We start from the raw sequence: 25,856 nt of genomic DNA on the forward strand, positions 1-25,856 counted from the left end.
GGCACAGGGAACCCTTGGAGAGGAGGGATAACCCCTAACATCCTGCAGCACAGTAGGGCAACTATGGTTGACAGCAACTGATAGAATATTTCCAAACGGCTAGCAGAGAAGATTTTAAATGTCCCCAACAGGAAGAAATGATGAACACCTGAGGTGATAGCTATGCCAGTTACACTGATCTGATCATCACACATCATGAGCTTGTGTCGAAATGTCAGATAGTACCCCCTTATCTGTATATTTATTAGGTACCAATTAAAAATAACGATCTAGGCTGGCGCCACGGCTCATTAGGCTAATCCTCCGCCTTGCGGCGCCGGCACACTGGGTTCTAGTCCCGGTCGGGGTGCCAGATTCTGTCCCGGTTGCCCCTCTTCCAGGCAAGCTCTCTGCTGTGGCCAGGGAGTGCAGTAGAGGATGGCCCAAGTGCTTGGGCCCTGCACCCCATGGGAGACCAGGAGAAGCACCTGGCTCCTGGCCGCGGCGGCCATTGGAGGGTGAACCAATGGCAAAGAAAGACCTTTCTCTCTGTCTCTCTCACTGTCCACTCTGCCTGTCCAAAAAAAAAAAAAAAATCTAGAGCAACCCATTTATATAGTTTATATACATGAATAAAATACATAATTCACACACGTATGTGTATAAATTCGCATCCTAAGGTACTGGGCATGTGGACTCAGTTTCAGAGCCCCCACTCACCGTGACCTTGAGTGAGTTCCTTAACCTATCTGAACCTGTGGTCCCTCAGTGGTAACAGGGGCAGGACGCCACTGCCTTCTGTGTGGTGGTTAAATGAGGCGTACGTGAGGTAGACGCACACACTTGGCCCCCAGTGAGGCTCCGTAAGCACTGTGTCTCATGCTGCCCACTGAGCTGGCACGAAGGGTGAAGTTCCATGAGCTCTGACCCCCACCCCGGCCAGGGCTGCGTTTGTCTCAGTTACCAGGGAGTGAGGCAGGAAGAATGGTGGAAAGACAGTTGAACAAGAACATCTCCTTTCTTGCTCCCGTTTCTTTCCTCTTATTTCAGGCTGCAATGCTTCAGAGAACAGCTCAGTGGGTGCAACACGTGGGAGGCGGGTTCCGGGAAGCACTGGGCTTTGCTTCCAGCTACGCAGCAGTGGTTGAGGTCCCTGCCCTCTAAGATGCCCACCATTCTCCAGGACTTCCTGCAGTTTCCTTGTCATCTCTAGAATGATCTGGAAAGTTGCCCTACATTTCCCTTGATCCTAGGAATTTATTGCTCAAAGACAAACAGGAATTCAATGTCATGGCCCTCCCCTAAAGGACAGTGTGTGTGTGTGTGTGTATTAAAATGTCCCAGCTGCACCTCCAAGTCAGCTTCCTTCTGACACATAACCTGGGAGGCAGCAGGTGATGGCACAAGTACTTGGGTCCCTGCCACCCACACGGGAGATCTGTACTGAGTTCCAGGCTCCTGACTCTGGTCTGGCCCATCTCTGGCTGTTGCAGGCATCTGAGGAGTGAACCAGAAGATGGAAGATCTCTCCTTGTGTCTCTTTCAAATAAACAAAATGAATGAATAAAATGTATGGGGGTGGGTTTTGGTCTAGTGGTTGAGACACAGGTTAGGATGCCTGAATTCATATCAGAATGCCTGGGTTCCAGTCCTATCCCAGTCTCCTGCTAATGTGCACTGGGGGAGGCAACAGGTGATAGCTCAAATGATGAGATCCTCACCTCTCCCTGGGAGACCTGGATTGCGTTCCTGGCTTCTGGCTTAGACCTGGCCCAATCCCAGCCATTTCTGGCATTTGGGAAGTGAACCAGTGAAGGGTTGTGCTGTCTCTTTCTCACCTCAAATAAATAAATAATAAACTTTAAAAAATGTTTAAATCTATAGACATATATCAAAACATCACATCGTACCCAATAAATATATAATATAGGCAATTGTTGCTTGTCAATTACAATAAAATAATAAAATGACACTCAAACTTCTGAGTATAGCAAAAAAGTGAAAGCAGGGACATGAGGCAGACAATGCGCACCTGTGTGGGGAGCAATCCGGACTAGACTAAGTTACTCGAATTAGGACTTATTCTATGCATCTGCTCTCCCACAATATGGCGCTGGGAGAGAAGTAGGCAGCTTCCGCACAGCTGCTTCCAGTTCAACCAATTAACTGTAGGACTTGCTCCTGATTGGAGAGCAGCATACTCAGCCGAGTTGGGATTGGCGGAGGAGGACTATGAAGGAGGAGAGAGACGGCATGCACCGGGAACATCTATGGGGAACATCTAAGGGAACCCGTGCAGCCCCCGAGAAAGCTGGCTGGCAGTGTGCCGCTCCCCTGCGGAAGTGGGGAATGCGGCCAGGGGGAACTGCCCTTCCACGGAGGTGGAAGGGATAGTAGCCAACCCGGGAAGAACCAGCAGCAAACCCGGGGAGGGCCGAGCAGACGAAAGAACAGCGCAGGGTCCTGTGTTGCTCCTCCACGAAGAGGGGGAGCGACATAATGGTGCCGTGACTCGGATAGGAAACCTAGCTCGGATAGGAAACCTGACTCGGATAGGAAACCTAGGACGGATAGCAAACTTAGGAGGGAAGAAACGGGAAGAAATGGGAAAATACCGGAGAGAGAGACTAGCAAAGAGCCTAGGTGCCGGAAGAAGCTATTGAAAGCCTAGGCATAGACTCGGATATGGACTGTGGGAAAGAAGTTAGGATTGACAGCGAAAGTGAAAGCTTTCATAGACTCGGATGCGGACTATGGCGGGGAAGCTAGGAGACTGAAAGCGAAAGTGAAACCTGGAGGAGGCTTGGACTCGGATACGGACTGTGGGGAGAAGCCAGGAGAAATGAGAGGAATATTGTTGGAAGAAAACTTAAGGAAACATACCGGGTAGAGAGAAATGTTAGGGAGGATGAAGCCGCGAGTGCAGGCCGAGGCGGAGATATAAGCCACCTTGGAATTCTTCAGGTCACCCCGGGAAGCAAGAGGCGAAGATCTGGAACCAGAGGCAGAGACGTGGGCCGCCAGAATTCGCCAGGTTAGTCCGGGGAACTTGGACTGAATGCCGGTGGTGGCGGAAACATTCGCGGAAGCCGCCGCGTGCAGAGAGAGCACGGGGCGTTGGCGCGAGGCCGTGGTGCGGGCGCGAAGTGCGTGGAGACAGCGGAGCGTGCGCGCAGAGCCGGGAACCCGCCGGCGGGGCGAGGCGCCGGGAAGCCGCGCAGAGCCGTGAAGCCGCCGCGGGGCGGGCGCCGGCGGGGCGAGGCGCCGGGAAGCCGCGCAGAGCCGTGAAGCTGCCGCGGGCGAGGTGCCGAGAAGCAGCCTCGGGGCGAGCGCTGCCGGAAAGCCGCAGGGATAAGAGAAACAGAAGTTTTAGAAGTAAAGTGAGAGAAATAGGAATGCTGGAAGATAGAAGTAAAATGGGAGAAATAGGAATGCCCGGAGATAGAGAAATAGAGAAATAGAAAGGCCTCCCCTCAACATGGCAATAAGAAAGCTTGGATTCGGTCTGCCTGATTAAGTGAGGCGATGAGCACGATGAGCACCTGCGGCGGCTAGCAGCTTATGCGCCGCAGGTCACCGAAGACAGGCACGAATTAACATCAGTAAGGCTTCCCCACAATGTAACAATTAGGAGGCTTGGATTCGGTCTGCCTGATTTAAGGCGGTAAGCGCCAGCAAAGCTCGACCAGAGTATGAGCTGCAGGTCACCGAAGATAGGCACGAACCAACACTAATAAGTCTCCCCCACAATAAGGCAATGAGAAGGCTTGGATTCGGTTTGCCTGATAGGTCTTGTAAGTCCCCTGCGGGCAGAGCAGAGCATGCGCTGCAGGGCACCGAACACAGGCACGCATCAGCGCCTAAAAACCTCCTCACAATGGCGAAGAGAGGACCCGGATTCGGTTTTCCTGATTGATAGGACTTGTAAGAGCCTGTGGCAACTCTAGCAAGTAGAGCAGAGTGTGTGCCGCGGGACACCGAAGACAGGCGCGTATCAACGCTAAAAAATAAAAAGAAAGGGGGATCTGTGGGGAGCAATCCGGACTAGACTAAGTTACTCGAATTAGGACTTATTCTATGCATCTGCTCTCCCACAATATGGCGCTGGGAGAGAAGTAGGCAGCTTCCGCACAGCTGCTTCCAGTTCAACCAATTAACTGTAGGACTTGCTCCTGATTGGAGAGCAGCATACTCAGCCGAGTTGGGATTGGCGGAGGAGGACTATGAAGGAGGAGAGAGACGGCATGCACCGGGAACATCTATGGGGAACATCTAAGGGAACCCGTGCAGCCCCCGAGAAAGCTGGCTGGCAGTGTGCCGCTCCCCTGCGGAAGTGGGGAATGCGGCCAGGGGGAACTGCCCTTCCACGGAGGTGGAAGGGATAGTAGCCAACCCGGGAAGAACCAGCAGCAAACCCGGGGAGGGCCGAGCAGACGAAAGAACAGCGCAGGGTCCTGTGTTGCTCCTCCACGAAGAGGGGGAGCGACAACCTGCACTCATAACAGAATTATCCGCAATGGCAAAAGGTGGAAACAACCAAGTGTCTGTTGACAGAGGAACCTGTACATGGAATGCAGCAGAGAAGCAGGGTGGAATATTAGTCACCAACAGGAAGGAAACGGATACATGCCATCGCACAGGTTCGCTGAGTGAAACTCGTCAGCCATGGTAAGACAAGGATCGTGTAATCCCACTTACATGATGGACTCGGCCTCATCAGATTCACGGGGACACACGTTAGCACGATGATTACCGCGGCTGCAGGGAGGGCGAGCGGAAGTTAGGGTGTAGCGGGGACGCAGTTTCACTCTGAGAGATGAAAATCCTGCCGATGGATGATGGTGCTGGCTGCACCAGGGTGTGGTTGCCCAGGCAGCCGCTAACCCGTGCACATAAACATGGCTCACGTGGGAAACTGTATACGATGTGTGTCTGTTATAACTAAAGAGAAAAGTAAAACAAGAAGACAAAATACAGAGGGCAGAGCAGAGACAAAGCAGGACACACACTGCCATAGGCTTTGCGGAGGAGGCCCAGGTTCTGCAGGGAGCATTTGTAACCGTGGTTGCAATGCCCGCCGAGCAAACGCTGGCCGGGACACTCTCCTCCGGATAAGCAAGATGCCCCCGCGGGGCTGCCCACTGTTTCCTGCCCTCCTCCTCCTCCTGCCCCGGCTCTAGTGAATTTAAGCACAGTTACCACACGGGTGTCCGTGGCTTGACTCAGGAATACACACATTCAGTCATCCGCTCATTAGGCAATTCTCGATGTGTAGTGTGTGAAACTCCGAAAAGGAGCAAAGAATTACTCATGAGAACGGAAGTAATCTTGCTGCCCAGAGACACAGCCCCTCCACATACTCCCCCACCTCGTCCACCCGCAGTGGGGACAGGATAGGCAAACAGACCATTTCAATATGAAATGAGGCATACATAGGAACAGCATGGGCCTCACCAGGGGGCTTGCAAAATGCAGAGCTCCAGCCCCTTCCTGACTTTTCTCACTCAGACTCTGCATTTCAGGTGACTCCCAGGAGGCTTGTGCCCCATCTAAGGTACAGTCTCTGCCATCCAAACTGGTAAATCAAAAGTCAGAGAAATCGCAGGTTTTTTTTTTTTTTGATTTTTTTTTTGCATCCATGTGTCTGAGCGATACTGCGTTATGTCCTAGTCATTTAAATCATAATTTTAAAAACTTATTTTGGAGGCACAGAGAGACAGACAGGCAGGTACACAGGTACACACACACACACACACCAAGCTCCTATCCCCTGATTCCCTTTCCAAATACCAGCAATAGCCAGGGATGGGCCTGGGCCCAAGCCAGAAGCAGGGTATGCAATCCAGGTCTCCCAGATGAGTAGCAGGAACAGGACCACCTCGCAGGGTCTGCATCAGCAGGGAGCTGGGGTCAGGAGCTGGAGCTCTAATCCTAGGCCCCCTGATGTAGGATGCAGGAGTCTTAAAAGCTAGGCTGAATACCTGCTCTTTGTTTTATTAAAAAAAAAAAGGGTTTTATTTGAGAGGCAGAGACAGATAGAGACGCACTTGTTTCCGTAAAAGGGAGTGTGTGTGTGTGTGTGTGTGTGTGTGTGTGAAGGGGTGAGGGGAGGGCGGGGCTTGGAATTAGAGCTATGTATAGAGGTGAGTCAGGTACTGGAAGAGAGAGTGTCAAACCAAGTACATCATCAAGGGGTAGGCAAGAATAAGAGGAAGGGGGACCCCAGGAGGAGTCCCCGCTTAGCCAAGCCTTGGGGACTGCAGCTAGCTGTCCCTGTGCAGACAGGCAGGCATTTCATGAGGCTCAGGTGAACTCCAAGCAAGAAGGAAGTGGACGGCTGCATGTCCAGGGCAAGGCTCCCAAACAAGGAAGCCAGGAAAAAGCTGCTGGCTCACGGCCTTCCCATTATCAGATCCAAGTGTGAGTATTTTAACCTTGCTAAAATTCACCTTCCTCACCGGTAAAATCTGGCTGACAACAAGAGCCGCATGAAGTGGCCAACAGATTAATAATGTAGGTAAGGCATTTGGCTAATAGGCTACGTAATAGCAACAATATATAAGAAAGCTAACATCTGTCAAGTGGCCATTAGAGTGCCAACCACTGTTTTTAAAGACTTTATAAAGTTCAATGCTGAACAATGACCCTGTAAGATTGCTGGTATTGTTATACCCATTTTGCAGCTAAAGAAACTGAGTCACACAGAGACTACATTTCCCAAAGTCACTCAGCTGGCGAAGAACGGAACCTGGTGCTCATGGTTATCCATACTTCCTCGAGACTGAGTCTCCTGCCCACTGTGGCTGCCCTCAAGGTGGGTGTGACCACACCCCATCTACCTAGCAAGGGGAGCAGCTCTCGTCTGCTTTTAGCAGCTCCTTTAAAACCACTGTGCTCACTGCCCCTTTCGGGATGATTCTGTACAAGAGGCTGAGTGGCCGATGGACTTCCAGGTATTTGCTTGTACGTTCTGCACATGGGTGAGAAAGCTGCTGCTGTCCAAGTTAAGTCAGGATGATTTCAGGGTCAAGGGCAGCTGCTAAAAGCAGACAGTGCTGCTCAGGAGCCCTCATTCTACAGCTCAGCAGCCGCTTATTTGGGAAAATTACTTAATCCCTCCAAGTCCCAGTACTCTCATCTGTTGAAAAGAAAAAAAAAAAAAAAGAGGAACTAGCAAGGGTGTGACTTGGTAAGTTTCTGCGAGGTAGTACCCGCTTTTGCACCATCCCTAGCCTTCGCGTCAATATCAGTAGCCACCACTGTTATTGCTGATTTGGATTTATTACCAGGCGATCTCTTTCATGCTATGGGACTGCTGAAAGAAGACATAAGAGGGGCCAGCGCTGTGGAGCGGTAGGTTAATCCTCCACTGCAGTGCGGGCATCCCATATGGGCACCGGTTCTAGTCCCAGCTGCTCCACTTCTGATCCAGCTCTCTGCTATGGCCTGGGAAAGCAGTGGAAGACGGCCCAAGTGGTTGGGCTCTTGTACCCATGTGGGAGACCTGGAAGAAGCTCCTGGCTTCAGATGGGCTCAGCTCCAGACACTGCAGCCATTTGGGGAGTGAACCAGTAGAAGGAGGACCTTTCTCTCTGTCTCTCCCTCTCACTGTCTGTAACTCTACCTTTCAAAAAAATAAATAAAATCTTTTTAAAAAAGGACATAAGAGGTTATGTTTGCCATTATATTTCACTAAGAGGCTACATTATAGAGAAAAAGGGCAGTGTTTGTGTGTGTGTGTGTGTGTGCATGAGAAAGAGAGAGAGGGAGAGAGATAACTTATGGTGATCTGGGCTTTTCTGTATTGAATGAATGATTTCTTGAGTAGCTATGACAGACACCTGATGTCCTGAGCAGGTTTTGTTTGCAACATGGCTAGAAATTCTGAGCTTGAAAGGGAGCAATGCCAACAAAAGTCTTGCTATAAATCTCATAAAGTAGGGCAAATATTTTTAAGGCAGGCTCGCGAAGGAAATTTAAGTCCTGTGGTGGCCGCCACTACACCGTCTCCCCACGCACAGGATGCTAGGTTTATTTAGTGCATATGTCTTCAGAACAGTGTTCAAGGGCCAGAGGAAGCACCTGAGCAGAGCACTGGGCTCACATGTGCGCTCTCTGAGTAAATGAATCACCTGACCCTCAAAGGCAGTAGCTCTGGTCTCCCAGGGTTCCTCGGGAAAGAACCTCAAAGAGTCACAGCACTCACGTCTGAGGCCCAGGAAAGGAATCTTACATACAATGTAGGCTTATTCCACACCAAAAATACAAACTGAATTTTAAAAAAATCCAAATGCGTTAATAGAGCAAGGATTCTTCACATGCATTGGAGAAGCTCATCAACCACCTGGATGGCCAGGTACATTAGGTACATGGGAGCTGAATTCCAAGATTTCCTAAACAGACGGAACTAAAAGATAAGCTTGGGGCAGGCATTTGGCCAAGGAGTTAAGCCACCCATTGAGACAGCCATATCCCACATCTGAGTGCCTGGGTTCGAGTCCTGACTCCTCTCCTAATTCTGGCTTCCTGTTAATGCATACCCTGGGAGGCAGCAGTGATGGCTCAAATATTTGGGTTCCCGCTACCCATATAGGAGGCCTGGGCTGGGTTCCTGGCTTCTGGCTTCAGTCTCCAGCCTGGGGCTGTTGCAGGCATGTGGGAAGTTAACCAGCAGAGAAGAGCTCTCTTGCTCACTGTCTCTGTCTCTGTGAAATTTGCAAATCAGATAAGTATATTTTGGTAGGAAAGCTTTGAAATTCATGCGTAGTTTTTCACAACACACATTTTCCTGAACTTTTCGAAGACTCCACGTATCTGTATTTCCAGAGAAAAATTCTACCTACGATTCTCAAAAGCTCTGGGATCCAACTGCCTGAGAAATTTGCCTTTCACGATCCCTGGCCATGTTGGTGGCTGCCCTTGATTCGGGACTGCCCTGCACCAAAGGCAGGAACACAATGGCAGATAAAAAGGTTGCATGAGTCCATCAACTCCAGGTGCCATCCACTCATTGTGACAAGTGCAAAGAGCGTGCTGAGGGACAGGCTGACTCTGCAGACAATAGACAAGGCAAAGCGAAGCTGGCATCCTCACAACTGAATTGGGTGCAGCAGGTGGAAAAATACCATAGGGTGTGCACCTGCCTGTCCCCAATCTGGGAGATACTGAGATCTTCATAAGCAGTCCAGAACAGACCATGAAAAGTCAATCAGGCAAACCTTTTCTTTGAGGAAACTGACCAGAGCTTGTTGATGAGGAAGAAATGGGAGGAGGAGGAGGGAGAAGAAGGAGAAGACGATGAGGGAGGGAAGAAGGAGGGAAGGGAAGGAGGAAGGAAAATAAAAAGAAGCATGGCTATATGTGGAGCAACATTTGGAGGGCGGGGGTTCTAAGCCATCCTCAAGGTCAAAGACAGCTGGTTTGCTGTGGCAGGCGGAAGCACAGCAGCTGCAGGTGTGTGAACTCTCGCTTCTGCATGCCCTCCACTGCCTGCTTTACGAGAGCCACGCCTCTCACTGCTGCCCTTGGCCAGTCCTCTGTGTCTTCCTGGAGACTTCGGGTCCCTCCCCATTGCCCTTCAGGGCTGCATGCCTAGTTATGAAAGCCCACCTCCCCTGCTCAGTGTGTCCCCTGGGAGGAAGACGCCTGCTCCTCCCTTCACCTGCAGGGCTGTCAGAGGCTCTGCAGAGTGCAAAGCCCCCACACCATTGCTTAGCCAGGAGAACCTGTTATTGGGCTGTGTGTGCCCACTGCCCTTTGTCACCCAGTCATTGCCCCTGGTTGTGGATTCTCGGCTTCACACTCTCTGATTTTCTTTTGTACGGGAGATGTCCAGGTTAGTGACACACTTCAAAAATCACGCCGCATTTTGCAGCATCCAAAGGTGGAGGAGGTGGCTCTCTCCACAAACCACACCCTCAAATCTAGGCCTTTCCGTTTTTCAGCCCCTGCATCTTCTTTTTAAATTTTTGTACATCTGATTTATGACTCAGTTCCGCCCACAGTCCTCTGCTTCTGGATCAGAATTTTCATTTCGCTAAAAACAGGAGACATTCTTGCCAGGAAAAGGGTTTCCAGGTATGCAAAGCCCTCACCATCTTGATTCGGAAAATGAAGGTTTTTCTCGGGACAGCTTTGAAGGCGGCATTTTAAGTATCTCGTTCTGTTGGCTGGAGCTTCTTGGCTCTGTCCCACGCACGGGGCGTCACAGCTTGGCTGTCCCAGGCATCTTTAGCACTGGCCAGCTTCCTTAGCTTTGAATCAAATTGCTCAGCCCTTTTCTGTACTCAGCTCCACTGCCCAAGCACAAAGACAACACCGGCCACGGTGACCTTGGGAGCCCCAAGGTCAAGTAGAAGCAGATGTGACATGCCCTCCTTGGCAACACCACCTGATCACAGAGGGCTTCAGACAGAGGCACCACACCCCGGCTGCTGTCACTTCTGCCCAGGTGCTTCTGTCACTTTGGCCACAACCATTAAGCATCTGTGGAGGCCCTTCCTTCCAGGAAAGCCAAAGGTTTGGCCCAAGAGCCAGGCTCCCAGAAGCTACATTGACTGCACCTGTTTAGCTAGAAGCCATCTGGTCATCCAGTAGCCCCCGTGGCCCTCTGTTAGGCTTTCTCAAGCTTTGTTCCCCAGATTCTGCCAAGAATTCTGTCTTCCATTCTTTATCTGTGACACACTTAAGGGACGCCAAAGGTGGGAAACGTTGCCCGCCCCCTCCAAGGGGGTCTTCTTGCCAAGAGCAGCTAGTTGCGCTCAACACTGTGCACCCTCCCTCCCTCGCCGCCCTACCCCGACACATCCCAAATCTCAAGCCAAGGGTGTGAGTCTCTCAGCCCCCGCTGAGCTGCAAACATCCCCTAGAGGGTGTGCCCCCAATCTGACCTCATCTGACCCAGTTAGGTAGTCGGAGTGGAAAGAGCGCCCACCACCAGTTACGTGCTTGGTACGGGTGGATGCCCTGCCCGCCCAGCTGCGCCCCGCAGACACCCTTCTGGGCAGCTGCAACATGTCAGAGAGAAGGGCAGAACGAGCCAGGGCGGGGAGAGCTGGCAGGCTCCCCGGGGTTGGGGGAAGTCAGCAAGGGGAAGACTAGGCCAGTCAGGGCTCTCCTGGGGGGTGCGGGGAGTCTGCAGGGACCGGGTGGCGGGCCCGGGGCGCGCGGCGAGGCCACCCACCTCTTGACGTAGTTGCTGAGGCCATACAGCTGCCCGTCGAGGCGCACGAAGCCGTCGCCAAAGACGTTGAAGCCCCCGCGCGCGGCTGCCGGCTCCCCAGGGCTGGGCACCACCAGCTGGTCGCCCCGCAGCTGGAAGGCGCCTGGCTGCAGGCGCAGCAGCTGCGCCAGCGGCAGCAGGGCCAGCTCGCAGTCGCAGGTCCAGAGGCTGCGCAACTCCCCCGACGAGATGGAGGTCAGGCTCGGCCGGGCCACCGGCTCGCACACCGCCGCCGCAGCCATGCCCCGGCGGTCTGGGCCCGCACCTGAACGTCCCCGAGAGGGGTCAGGCACCCTGCCTGCGTGTGCGCCGCGCGGAGTATCGGGCTGCCCGCTTGGCCCCGGGCCCGCCTGCCCGCCCCGACGGCCTGCCCGTCCCGAGCTGCCGCCCTGGGCCAGGAGCGCTGCAGGCACCGAGCGCAGAAAGCGGCCCCAGCGCGTCTCTGCGCGTTTTATCTTCTCTTCAGGCACCTCCCAGGACCGCGGGCCGGACCTCCGACGCTCAGGGCCGGGTTAGCTTTGCCTCCGAACTTGGCGCGCTCCTGCCTGGCGGCGCCTGCTCAAAGCCAAGGCTTACTCATCCCCCTCCGGTTCCTATTAGCTATTCCACCCCGCCCTGCCCGGCAGACGCTGCTGGGGCGTGGGGTGGCCAAGGTCCTACCCGGGCAAGGGAGCGCAGCACCTGCCCACGCCTGCCACAGCATCCCTCCTGCGAAGGAGGCCCCCAGCTCCCCCCCACCCCGCATGTGTTGCCCCAGGGATGTAGGGGACCGCATTGGAGCCGGGTCCTCAGGCCAAGCCCCGCCCCGAGTTAGGGTCAGCGGCCAACCACAGCCTCCCACCCTGTTTTCGGCTTTTTCTGGTCCATGCAGACCAGATCCGGCTCTTCCCTCATCCCAGCCTTCCTCGCATTGGGGGCGCTCCCTCCTACCAATGGCTCTGGTTCTCACTTTTCCAAAATGCCCCCCCCCCCACGTGGATTCCCGGGCCCTGCTTCTCCTTGTTGCTACTGTGGTGCGCTGTACCCTAGCACACAGCGTGCCTTCAAGCCGGGAGAGAAGAGAGCCAGCCGGACCTGCCCTGCCTCCCCAGTGGACCCAGAGCTCTTCTGCTCTGTTGCACTATGAAGAGTTGAATGCCAGGTGCATAGGTGTTCGGTGGTCCCCTGCGGTGTGAATGGAAGACTGTTTCATTCCAATCAATGAGTTTCTGGGACATCTTCGAGGAGACAGACAATAAGCTAACCTCTGAGATGGCTGGGATGAGAAACACAAGCCCTTGTGCAGGTGTTTGGTATGGGTTAAGTCATGACTTGGGATCCGTTGCCCACATGCCGTATCCCAGAGCCTGGGTTGGTGTCCCAGGTGGCTTCCGATTCCAGCTTCCTGCTAATGTACACTCCGGAAGGCAGCAGGCAATGGTTCAAGCACCTGAGTCTCTGCCACCCACGTGGGAGACCCACATGGAGTTCCAGGCTCCGGGCTTTGCCTGGCCTGGGCCCAGCTGTTGTGGGCATTTGAGGAGAGAACCAGTAGATGGAAAATCTCTCTCTCTCTCTCTCTCTCTTTTTCTCTCTCTCTCTCTCTTTGCCTTTCAAATAAATTCAATTAAGAAAAAGAAGAAAAGAAATGCAATCCCTGCCCTTGCCCAACTTGCAGTCTAATAGAGAGGCAGGCAAGCAGTCCAACAATTGCAAAATGTGCTATGTGGAAAGCTCTGGGTACAGATAAGCCTGCGTGATATGGGAGGGGAATCTAGCCCAGTTCTGAGGCTTCTTGAGGTACTGCATTTAGGAATGCTAGACCCTGAAAGTGGTGTCAAGCTGAGATAGCTTGGTCTCTCTGTGCCCCCAACCAACAGGGACAGGGACCCTCGCACAGTTTTGGCCAAATTGAATGAGTCCTTCTGCCTTATCTCATTTAAATTCCAGGCTAAAATGAGCTTCATTCTCTTCCCCGGTTCTAGGAGTATATGTATCCTTCCTCTGGACAAGCCTTTACTTCCCTCTGGGCCTCTGAACGGATCTAATTCGCTAAGCCATAGATTACCTCCAAGTAAGATGTGCCAGTCACTGCTGAATCAGTCCTATGCAAAGGAGGAAGCAGATTCTGCCTGTGAAATGAGTACCAGCAATTCTTTTTTTAGATTCATTTATTTGAAAGGCAGAGTTTACAGAGAGAGGGGGTGGGAGAGAGACAGACAGAGATCTTCCATCTGCTGGTTGACTCTTCAAATGACCATAACAGTGGGAGCTGTGCTGATCCAAAGCCAGGAGTTCCTCCAGGTCTCCATGTGGGTGCAGGGGCCCACACACTTGGGCCATCTTCTACTACTTTCCCAGGCCACAGCAGAGAGCTGGATTGGAAGTGGAGCAGCCAGTTCTCAGAACAGGAGCCCAGGTGGGATGCCAGCATTTCAAGGAGGCAGCTTTATCCACTACACCATGGCGCCAGCCCTCCAAGAATTATTTTGCAAAGTGAAGTTTGAGGATCGGTGCCCAGAGGATGGATCTAGTGTGGACAGGACACAGAGGCTGGGGCTGTTTTCAAAGGGGAGAGATGTAGAGCCAAGAGCTGGATCCATCACACCCTGTGCAACAGTTCATTTTTGCCCACACATTGACACATAGTCACTACCATGCATTAGACGTGGTGTTCACCTCTGAGGCCACTCCTCCTCCTCTTCCACCTCCTTCTCCTTCTCTTCCTCATCCTCTTCCTCTTCACCACCATCATCAAATTAAAGGATCCTGTAGAGGGGCCGGCACTGTGGCGTAGTGGGTAAAGCTGCTGAAGTGCCGGCATCCCATATAGACGTCAGTTCAAGTCTTGGCTGCTCCACTTCCGATCCAGCTCTCTGCTGTGGCCTGGGAAAACAGTAGAAGATGGCCCAAGTCCTTGGACCCCTGCACCCATGTGGGAGACCAGGAAGAAGCTCCTGGTTCCTGGCTTTGGATCAGTGCAGCTCCGGCCATTGTGGCAATTTGGGGAATGTACCAGAGGATGGAAGACCTCTCTCTCTCTGCCTCTCCTTCTCTCTCTGTGTAACTCTTCCTTTCAAATAAATATTTTAAAAAATAGTATCCTGTAGATCTAAGTGTTACAATAGATGTATGGCTGAAGTACTGTGAGAACAAGGTTCAGGAAGTGGTCGGGTCTGCTTTGCAGCCTCCAAGAGTAATCGGAGGTCATGTAAGAGCTGGACCTTAAAGAGAGGGCACTCCGACCCAGGTGGAAGAGCACCACCAGTAAGACTCTGGAGGAGAAGATCCTGGCCCAGCCTGTGCACAAAGGTACTGCAGTACCTTTGAGTGGCTTATGCAGCCTGTGTGTGTTTGGAGTAAGTTTTATAAGAGATGAGACCCAAAGGGAAGGTGGACCGAGATAGTGACGGGTCTTCAGAGTTGGGTAGGAAATTGGCTTCTTAAAGCAACAGGGAGCCTTTGAATAGTGCGAAGGCAGGAAAGCAATAGAATTGTGTCTGAGTGTAGATACAGACCTTTGGTTAAGACCATGTGCAATGTCTGGAAACAGGAAGATCGCAGGTGGGTGGACCAGTTAGAGCGGTAACAACAGTCCAGGTAAGACTCCGGAGGGTTTGAACTAACAGCAGCTGCAGGAACTGAGATGCAAATGCAGACAGACATTGTCGAGGAGTGTGAAAAGAAATTCAGCGTGTCTCTTAGGTACCTAGACAGGAATGCCCTTAGTGAAGCAGAGGGTTGTGGGACAAAGAGCAGCTTTAGGCAGAGCACATGAGTGAAGGTGGGTCCTCCTGACTTCGGCTATTTAAGGACAGGCAAGAGGAAAAGTCCGGAAGGCAGCTAGCTGGTGGGCCCGGAGCTGTGAAGAGCAGGTGGGGTCAGCGGCTGACATTTGAAAATCTTTTGCTCTGAGATGGGGATTGAAGCCAGGGGACTGGATAGGATCCTCTAGCCAAGAAGTGATAGGGTGGGGCCGGCGCCATGGCCTGAAGCACCAGCATCCCATATGGGTGCCAGTTCAAGTCCCGGCTGCTCCTCTTCTGATCCAGCTCTCTGCTATGGCCTGGGAAAGCAGTAGAAGATGGCCCAAGTCCTTGAGCCCCTGCACCCATGTGGGAGACCCAGAAGAAGCTCCCGGCTCCTGGCTTCGGATCCTCGCGGCTCCAGCCATTGCGGTCAACTGGGGAGTGAGCCAGCGGATGGAAAACTTCTCTCTCTCTGCCCCTCCTTCTCTCTCTGTGTAACTCTGACTTCCAAATAAATAAATAAATATTTTTTTGAAAAAAGTGATAGGATAGGAGTTTGAACCCAGGCCACTAGCATATTGCAACACACATTTATGGATCATGTACTGTGTCCCAGGGCCAAGGCTGTGCTGGAGAGACAGAGGTGAATGACGAGAGGATGCGCTCATCCTCAAACCACAGGGAGGAAGGCCGGGATCCATCGTCTTCTTACTCTACGTGCACCACGGGCAAGTAGCAGGCTGGTATCTCATTAGACTTTGCTTATAACGTGCCTCTGAGTCACTGATAAGAGCCACAAAATTGCTTCTCCAAGAAGTAAGGTCCAGTAAGGGCATTCAGAGCCCCGTCCGAGCCCCCACTCAAGCAAACTCAGCAACTGCTGGTCATCCTTACACCGCGTTGTCTAGCCACAATTAGGCCTCGTTGGGAGGTAAAGCTGTCACATCACAGTTCTAAGTCAGAGTTAGATGCACTTGTTTACGATTAGCATGGCAGTCACTGCTGTCAGAATCAGGTCCCCCCCCCCCCCAGTAAAGTACCAACATTTCTTATCTGTGTACAAGAATGAAGTGAGGTTTTCTTGGCTTCTTCATTGTTCTCCAATTTTACAAGTTTTTGTGGTTTTTTTTGTATTTTCCAAATGAATGTGTACTGTTTTGTGCAGAAAAACGATGTCAGGCATAATAAAAGCATTTTAAACATGCTTTCTTGGTGGTTACCCAGAGGATTCGGCTGATGCATTTTCAGCAGAACACCTGCATTTCTTTATGGAAAATTTATGCACGACCAGAATGCCAGAGAAAGACACGAAATAGTGAACAGAAAAAAAAAATAGTGTTCCATGTCATGTCAGCCACTGCTCCTCCACATTCAGCCTCAGAGATGTTTTCAGGTTCAGTTTCTTGTTCATTATCAAAGTAGCCACCAGGCAAACACAACACTGCCAATGAAGATCTTTTTGAAATTGCTGATTTGTTTGTTTACACAACTTGCTTTCATTTCTCACTATATGTACATCACGTTTCTAAAACTGTTTTGTTTTTGTAAATCATATTGTAAACTAGTAATTTTCCATCAAATGGCTGCACCGTTATTTGTCTAGATATATTTTCACTTTGAACATGTAGATCATTTACAGGTTTTTTTTTTTTTTTTCATTATAAACAACACTGCAGTGAACATCTTTGCACTTCAGCTTTCTTCCGTATCCAAACTCTCTGAAATGGACAAGTGCTATGAGAATGAGCAAGGTTCTAGGAACACATAAAGTGTGTTGTTTTCCAAAATAATCCTACCAGTTCGTCTTTTCTCTGGCAGGGAATTCCTGTGGCTTTAAATTTTGGTATCAGAGTAGGAGGCTTCATAGCTATTTCTATTTGTAGTTCTTGGGTCACAAGTGAGGTTCAGTTTAGCTGTGCTGTAGCCATTCAGTTTTACAGACTGCTAATAGCAAAGCAGCCCCTCCTTGGTGAGTCCATAGTTATGCTGGCAATTAGAACAAGACACGATGAGGATGTGCCATCCCCAGGTGCCCCTGCTGTGGAGACCCCACAGCTCATGGGCTGTGTTTCTCAGCTGTGCAGGTTCAAAGTTGGTCACATGTGGAGATCATGACACATTTACCAAACGCACACAGACAGGACATCAGTATACACCACTGCTACCGCCATACTTGGATTTTCTACCAGCACACACTTAGCTGCAGGTTTCTTAAAACGAGTTCTCGAAAGATCGTTATGTTCCACCTCTCTGTTTAGCCATGTTCGCATCTCTCTTCTCTGTCTTTAGTCAACCTTCCTGAAAGAATCTTGTTAAGTTCCTTCCTGCCACTCACTCCTCAAGACTTTACACCTTGACCTTGGCCCACGGCTCACTGCAGCTGACCTTACAAACTGCTCCGTGACCTCTGTGGCCAATTCCACCTGACATGTTCTGCTTTGATGGCCCTGACCACACTGCTCCCTGCCATGCTCTCCTGCCTTAGCTTGCGAAAAAGCCAGATAATGTGGGGACACCTGCAATGGTTATAGAGTTTAAGGCCTGACTCTGAGGCCGGTGTCGCGGATCACTAGGCTAATCCTCCGCCTGCGGCGCCGGCACCCCAGGTTCTAGTCCCGGTTGGGGCGCCGGATTCTGTCCCGGTTGCTCTTCTTCCAGTCCAGCTCTCTGCTGTGGCCCGGGAGTGCAGTAGAGGATGGCCCAAGTGCTTGGGCCCTGCACCCCATGGGAGACCAGGAGAAGCATCTGGCTCCTGGCTTTGGATCAGTGGGGTGCGCCGGCTGCGGCAGCCATTGGGGGGTGAACCAATGGAAAAAGGAAGACCTTTCTCTTTGTCTGTCTCTCTCTCTCTCTCACTGTCCACTCTGCCTGTCAAAAAAAAAAAAAAAAAAAAAAAAAAAAAAAAAAAAAAAAGCCTGACTCTGACATTTGCTAATGTGCCATCCTAAGCAAGTTTCTCAAACTCTCTGATCCTTCATTTTCTCATCTCTGAAGTCAGTGCAATGCAGAGAGAAGTGGAACTGAGCAATGGACTTTGGTGCCTTATCACCCATGAGCTTGAACGCAACAGTGCTGTGTGCCTCAGTTTCCTTAGTGGGGCTGGTGGTGGGAGCTGGGGGGGAGGCGAGGATTGACCAAGCTACTGCAAAGCACTCCAAGCTGTGCCTGGTGCCTGGTGAGGACAGTTGAGGAGTTTGCTCCGTGTTTGCACCAGGGGACTTCCGTAAGACAGCAGCCCACACACAACATCTAAGACAGTGCCTGGTACACTGGCACTCCTCGTCCAGTTGTGCCAGTTCCCTCGCTTCTCATGGCCATCTTCTCTGTTCTCAGGCCACTCCTTGGCCAGAGTCCCAGAGCTCCGTCCTTGGCTACCTTCCGTTTCCCTGGTTGGCTTTGGCCAGATCTCTAGGCCAAAGAGCTGCTGAGATCTGAGTTTCCAGCTCTAGGCCAGGTTGCTTCTCAGTGTCTCTGCCCATTAGACCAAACTCCCTGCTCAGTCTCCCCTCATGGTTTCCCACTGTCTCCCTCCTACCTTGCTGGCTCCTTCTCCTGAGCTCCTCATCCCAGGCAGGCGTCTCCAGCCCTGCACACAGAACTTTAAAGGCATCCTGGCCGCTCTCACCTCCTCCCACTGCGTCCACCGCCCCTCCACCCCAATGCTCCTACCCAACTGGCCACCTCCACCTGCTGACTCTGCCTTCTGCAAACCTCAGGCTTCTCTCAGTAGCCACTATCCCAGCCTCACGTACCTCCTCTCCATGTCCCGTGACTCCGTGGTGTCCTCAAAATCCATACACTGGAGCCCTGACCCCAGTGCCACCACATGTGACCGTATTGGGAGATGCTTTAGGGAAGTCATTCCGGTGAAATGAGGTGACAGGGTTGGGGCCCTGAGCACACAGGACTGGATCCCTGGGAGAAGAGGAAGGGAGTCCAGGAGTGTGCAAGCGCAGATGAATGGTCCCCAGAGGATGCAGTGGGAGGCAGCCAACTGCTAGCCAGGAAGAGAGCCCTCACGGGAAACCAAACCCGCACCTTGGCCGTGGACTTCCAAGCTTCCAGAGCTGGAGGGAACAAAACTTGTGTTTCTTAAGCTACCCAGTCTCTGCTGCTTCAAGACAGCAGCCCCAGCTCACCGAGACCCGGCTCATGCTCAGATACAGCCGGGCTCAAGGCTTGGGGGAGGCGGCTGGCTTGCCCTGAAGGCTGGGCATAGGCTGTTCCTGCTCCGAGGCCCCCTTCTCGCCCTGCAGAGCCTGCCTCCCCTTTGCAGACACAGTGTGAATGTCACCTCCACGTGGCTGTGCTAGAAGTCCTTCCTCCCAGTCTCATGGGCCCGGTGACACACACTGTGCCCGCCCTTATCACATCATGGATGCGAGCGATGTGTCATTGACTTCCTCATCTGCCTTCCCCACTAGAGCCACAGGAGAGACAGAGAAAAGCTCCACCTGTGCCTTTTAACGCCAAGCACAATGAGGTTTCATCAACGATGTCCAAGTTCTTCTTGCTGAATGAAGGAAAGGCAGCATCCAGTCTCTGTTCTTAGAACAGCGCCTGGCGTAAATAAGGACTATTGAGTATTATTAAATAAAGAAACAAAATATACAGAACATGCTCCTGATTCCCCCCTTTTTTTCTGCAGTGATAACTGCTGAAGCCTTGTGAAAGCCCAAGCAGGAACATATGGGGACGGGAAAGGCCAGATCTGCAAAGCCATCTCCTCTAGAGTTCAAGCCCATGGTTACTGCACTGCTTCCTGACAACCTGAGTCACGGTTGAACGGGAATGGAAAATTTTACTTCCTCACCGCTGTGCCTGCCTCACTGGGCTCTGGCTCTGTGACTCTGAGCTCACTGCTCAAATCAACACTCTTGGCCGTGGCAGGCTGCCTCCGGAAGCCGGCCCACGCCAGCCGTTCGCACCCGGTTACGTATGTTCCCCGGGCACTTTGGTTCAGCCTCTAATTGCTGGTGGGGCACTCAGCGATTGGGGCACTGAGGCCAATGTGGGTCAGGATGTGGCCGCAGCTGGGAGCATCTGGCTCATGGGGACAGGAAGTGCAAATGACACGGGGAAGAGCGAGTCGGCGGCTGAGAATCAAGTGTGGACACGGGGTGCCCTTCGGCTTTACAGACACGAACTGAATGCTGGGCTGGGTGCTCGGACTCACAGGTGCTTAAAGCCTCTTCCCCATCTCCAGGGGTCTCAGAGTCAAGCTACCAGGGGTTCGCAGCATTGTGGGGGAGGGGGTGGGGCAGCAGCACAGGCAGATACTGCAGGTGAGCGTCGGGGTTGGGAGTCTTGTAGCCCAGGAACAGATCTGTTGATTGCCTCAAGCAAGCAACCAAGGGCTACTCCAGAAGCTTAAATGAAGTTGGATGCAGGAGAAATCTCATTCAAGGGGGGATACTGTAAGGATTTTTCAAGTTTCTATATACAAGGGTTTACAGTTTTTGAAGACCTGTCTATTACAATATGTTGACATCTTGAAAGATGTTTTCTGGCTGGGCTGGCAGATTCCTATGGGACTCAGCCTTTATCTGCGGAGCGTGCCTTTGATATGCAAATTACCCAACAGGAAGCCAGGCTTCCTATGGCTGGCCAGTGCAGGGCAACCCCCACCTCCAGGAGATGCTGTTTCTTGGCCTTAATCATCCCAGGGCAGCCGTGGGAGCCCAAAGCCCTGATCAGAATTGCTCAAAGCAGCTTTCCCATGGAAATGCCAATAAAGGCCATGGCCTAAGACTTCACCTTGCTCCTGCCTGTTGACCATGCTGGTGTCTTTCCGCGTGGCCCAGTGTGGGGCGCCATGCCTCCTGTCTCTAGGACGTGAGTGTAATAAAGGCCATTCGCCCAGGTCTCTCCCGTGTCTCCTCTCGTGGCTGTACCTGACTGACAGTCTCATGATGAAAGAACACAGCGTGAAGAATGGCTCTCAGCGACACAGGCTGCAGAAAAGACACCCACTCTGGACCTGGGTGGGGGGGGGGGTCTAGGAGATAAACCCAGGGAACCCTGTAATGCCCTCAGCATCATTGCTGTTCCTGGAAGAAACAAATGGGCCCAGCTGTTGTTGGGGTTCCACGGCCTGCCACACTCCAGTGAGGGAATCAAGCATGACAATGATGACCACGGCTAGTATTTAGTGAGGGCTTCTATGTGTCTGACACTGGGTGACATTGAAGCACCTTCAGCGGATGATCTCACTTAATCCTCCGGGCTCAGCACTACTCACAGTCCCATTTTATGGAAGGGAAGTAGAGGCCCCAGGTGCCTCCGTGCACCTCTTTAGATTTAAGTAAGTTGTAAATCACAGAGAGTAATTGCTCACAGTCCTAGAGGCTGGGAAGTCCAAGATCAAGGGTTAGAATATGTGGTGTCTGTTGAGGGCTCACTCTCTGCTTCAGTGATAGAACCTTCTAGCTGTGAGCTCACGTGCCCGAAGGGGATGAGACTCCTTTCCTTCTAGGCTCTTTCCTAAGAGCACTAATGCCATCAGGAAGACCCCCCCCCCTCATGACCTAATCACTTCCCAAAGACCCCACCTCCTAGTGCTAATACCCTGGTGGCTTGCTTTCAGCATATGAATTTTTGGGATACACAGCCTAGTGACGGTAGCCGTGGCTAAGCCAATGAGACGTGAAAGATGGAAAAGTTGCCTCTCCCATCTGTCTGGCCCCTAGAGCAGCAGTGGGGCTGCTTGTGTTTGACCACAATGAAGAATTTGCTACACATTTTTAAAGAATCGGCAAAAATTAAAAAAAAAAAAAACAGTTATACGTTATGACCTACATAAAAAACTACCACATTTCCACGTCCATAAAAATAAAGTTTTATTGACACACAGTCATAGTCGTGCATTTGCACATGGCAGCTTCCGTGCCACAACAGCAGGCTGAGTGCAACACCGACTTCTTGGCCCTCAAAGCCTAAAATATCCACTGCATGGTTCTTTCCAGAAAAAGCGTATCAGTCCCTGCTCTGGGATCCAGACCAGGATCTAGATAAGCTGCTCCTGTTCTCTAAGCAACACTCAGGTCCTAGAGTACCTACCCTACCCCCACCTTTCCAGAAACTCCAGATCAAAATCACCCCCAAAACCCAGCCCCTCTTCCTCCCAGCCCTCCACTAAATTAAATAATTAAAAGTGATTTTACATCATGAGCATTTTTCTATTGTCCACACCCTTTGTCATGTGGGTGGTGGCTCTCTGTTCATTTATTCCACAAACACGGATTTAGTCTTTGTCTCTAGTGCTTTCCAAGGCTAGAAAAAGAGGGGGAAATGGACCCCCACTTTCCAAACGCTCAATTATCCCTGGCCTTGGACTCTGACTTGAATGGTCAGGCACACACTTTCAACTTGGACAGAGTGAATCAGGTCCCAGTACGGCCCCTTAGGAGCTCTGCGCTAGCACCTGGCCACTGAGCCAGTAGGTTCTGCCCCAAGTGGGCATGCCCTCCCGTCCCACCCGTAAAGTCTGTTGGGGCAGTACACAGAGGACTGTGTGCAGTCCATTTTGCACAAGGCAGGGGGCACAGCACCAACACTCGGAAAACCCTAACAGCCATCATCACCACCATCCTCACTCCTACTGTACTGAGGAGTCCAGTCAGGTCCACCTTGGGGGGTACAAAGCTGGCCAGACTTCAGGAGACACACCCCTGTTACCCTTCTCAAAGTGTGCTGATTTATCACCAGGAAACACTGTAGTATTTCCAGTTCCCTTGGCATTGGTTACCATCTCAAGAGCTAAAGTGATCTGAGTAAGAAAAAAAAAAAAATCTGCACATTTTCCTCACACCGATATCCTTGGGGATTTTGAACAAACCCTAAGCAAAAATGACAAGGATTGGCAATGCAGGGCCGACAGAGCAGCGAGAAGGGTAGCCATCACACCAGGGACCTGAACTCGTGCTCCGGACTCAGCGCTTTGGAATGCTGGGCCTCGCACAGTTATCCCTCTAGAGGCAAACACATGACAGGCACAGAATGTTCCAGAAGACATGGAATGAAAAACACAACAACAGAACTCCCTGCACATATTTTGCTTGTTTATGAGGCTTCACAATCAAGGGCTTGGCAGAGAGCAGGCCCTGGGAAAGCTAAGCTGCCCTCCCTTCACCCTATCTTAACCTGTGAGTTTCCTAAACAGGGGAACCAGGGGAAAAACGAACATTCGCTCAACTTTGCCACTTTAACAAGACTTCTGTGTTTTACCACCAAGTGATTGGTGTTAAGTGCAGAAACTGCTGCTTTAATTTGTTTCAACTAATGAACAAAAGCCCCCTCTCTGATCCTACCATGAAGAGATGAGTGCTGAAGGTGGGACCTCAGGTGTCCCCCGGCCTCTCTCCATCCAGGCAAAGCAGAGGGCATGGAGAGAGCATTGCACTCTGTCCTCTGGCACAGTGTTGTTTGCGTGAAACCAGGGACTTTGAGGCCGCAGTGCCTGGTTCTGAATCCTACCTCCTTGAAGCCAATGTGTAACGTTAGGCAAGTGCCTCCCTTTCTCAGCCTCAGCCCTTCATTGATGAAGTCTGTGACAGTACCCACTTCATGGGGGTTAACTCAGCTGTTTATGTAAAGCATGAGAACAGTGCCTGGCCCTATTTATCCATCTACCTGTCTACAATTATGCATCACTCAAAGATGGGGGTCTATTCCGGAGCTGTGTTGTTAGGGAGTTTCACCATTAAGAACACCATGGAGCAGACTCACATGAAGCTAATGTATACATAGAGGCTACGGCATACTGGGCTACACGGCATTTACATATGGTAGAGCCTGCTCCTCCCATGGCCACAATTAAGCAAAACACAGGATGAAATCAAGTGACACAATCAAGAAATTTAGTCAACAAGGGATGTTCAGGCTGCTGCTGGTGTAACATGGTGTATTGTTTTACAAGAAACACTTTCTGTATAAGTAGGAGAAAAACACTAAAATAAGGATAGAGGCAGGCGTCAGGCCTAATGGTTAGGATGCCGGTTAAGATACCCATGTCCTATATCAGAGTTTCTGGATTTGAGTCCTGACTCCCCCTCCTGATCCCAGCTTCCTATAACTGCAGACCCTGGAAGGAAGCAGTGCTAGTTTGAATGATTGGGTTCCTGCCACCCATATGGGAGGCCTGGAGTAAGCTCCTGGCTCTTGACTTCAGCTTCAGCCCCAGCCCAGCCCAGCCCAGCCCTGGGCCACTGTGGATATTTGGTGAGTGAATTGACAAATGAAAGTTCTCTGTTCCTCTCTCTTTCTCTTTCTGCCTCTCCAATAAAAAAATATTTAAGAAATAGTAAGAGAAAGTATAGTAAACACATTCACCAGTAACACAGTTGTTTGTTATTGAGTATTGCCAAGTTGTGTATGTGATTGTATATGCTATATTTTAAATGACTGGCAGCACAACTGGTGTGTTTACACACACATCACTGCACATACATAATGACTGTATACACACACACATATACACATATACACATCTTTCTTAAGTAAAATTACAACAACTTATTCATAGTATTGGTATTCTTTCTTTCTATGGGTTAATATATGAGCCTATATTGTCAGTATTTTAAGCTGTTTCTCCTTTTTCACTGTTATGAACTAAATGCTACCATTTACATTTTTTTGCGCTTAGGTCTTTGGCAGCTTGTCCAGTTACTTGCTGAGGATTCAAGCCTAGACAGGCTCAGATGCCAAGCTCTTTCTCCTGCATTTTGGAGCAAAATGCCCCAGTTCCCAGGAGTGGCACCAAGGGGCTGAGTTACCCAAGTCCTGGCCAGCACTGAGGACTTGCATTGTTTCACTTTTTTTCCATCACACAGGAGACTTTTATTGCTGTTTTCTTATTTTCATTTTGTTGCCATGAAAGTTAAAAATATTTCTTGGGGTCGACATTGTGGTGTAGCAGGTTAAACCAGTGCCTGTGATGCCAACATCCATATCAGAACACCTGTTAGAATCACAGCTGCTTTATTTCTGACCCAGCTCTGAGCAGCTTCTCCGGGGAATGCAGCAGAAGATGGCCCAAGTGCTTGGGTCCCTTACACCTGTGTGAGAGACCCAGATGGAGTTCCTGGCTCCTGGCTTTGGCCTGGTCCAGTCTTAGCCACTGTGGCCATTTGGGGAGTGAACCAGCAGATGCAAAATCTCTCTCACTCTCTCTCTCTCTCTCCTCCCCCATCACTCTGGTTTTCAAATAAATAAAATAAAGCTTTAAAAATGTATTTCTTTATGTTTAGTGGCCATTTTTATTTTTTCCAATGTGAACTTGTTACTTATGTCTGTTGTCAGCATATGGATTAATCTTTTAATTATTGGTTTGTAAGAGTTATTTGGGCTGGTGCTGCAGCTCACTAGGCTAATCCTCTGCCTTGCGGCGCCAGCACACCGGGTTCTAGTCCCAGTCAGGGCACTGGATTCTGTCTCGGTGCCCCTCTTCCAGGCCAGCTCTCTGCTGTGGCCAGGGAGTGCAGTGGAGGATGGCCCAAGTGCTTGGGCCCTGCACCCCATGGGAGACCAGGATAAGCACCTGGCTCCTGCCATCGGATCAGTGCGGTGTGCCGGCCACAGTGTGTGGGCCGCAGCGGCCATTGGAGGGTGAACCAACAGCAAAAAGGAAGACCTTTCTCTCTGTCTGTCTCTCTCACTGTCCACTCTGCCTGTCAAAAAAAAGTTATTTGCATATTAAATATATTAATTTTTTTTAGTTTACATTTGCTGTATTTTTCACTAGTTGGTGGTTCTGTGAGTGTGTGCATGAGAACAGGTGCTTCAAGTACTCACACCCAGCAACAGTATCCGTTATGACTTTCCCATTGGCAGTCCTAGCTATAAAGTCTTCCACCACCTCCCCCAGTTATGGCAATATTCTTTTTTAATGTCTTCCAACAAATTTACGATGTCATTTTTACACTTGAAAA

The 25,856-nt window shown here is 51.1% G+C and overlaps 1 protein-coding gene across 1 annotated transcript in view; it reads right to left on the reverse strand.

Moving 5' to 3' along the window:
* Positions 1-11,762, reverse strand: part of MEDAG (mesenteric estrogen dependent adipogenesis) — a 23,925-nt gene extending 12,163 nt beyond the window's left edge. Inside the window, exon 1 of the mRNA XM_002720574.5 lies at positions 11,162-11,762. Within this exon, the coding sequence (XP_002720620.3) occupies positions 11,162-11,442 (281 nt within the window). The 5' untranslated portion in view covers positions 11,443-11,762. The remainder of the gene's footprint in view (positions 1-11,161) is intronic.
* Between the last annotated feature and the right edge of the window lie 14,094 nt (positions 11,763-25,856).

The sequence above is a fragment of the Oryctolagus cuniculus genome, chromosome 9, assembly GCF_964237555.1.
Source record: "Oryctolagus cuniculus chromosome 9, mOryCun1.1, whole genome shotgun sequence".
NCBI classification, from domain to species: Eukaryota; Metazoa; Chordata; class Mammalia; order Lagomorpha; family Leporidae; genus Oryctolagus; species Oryctolagus cuniculus.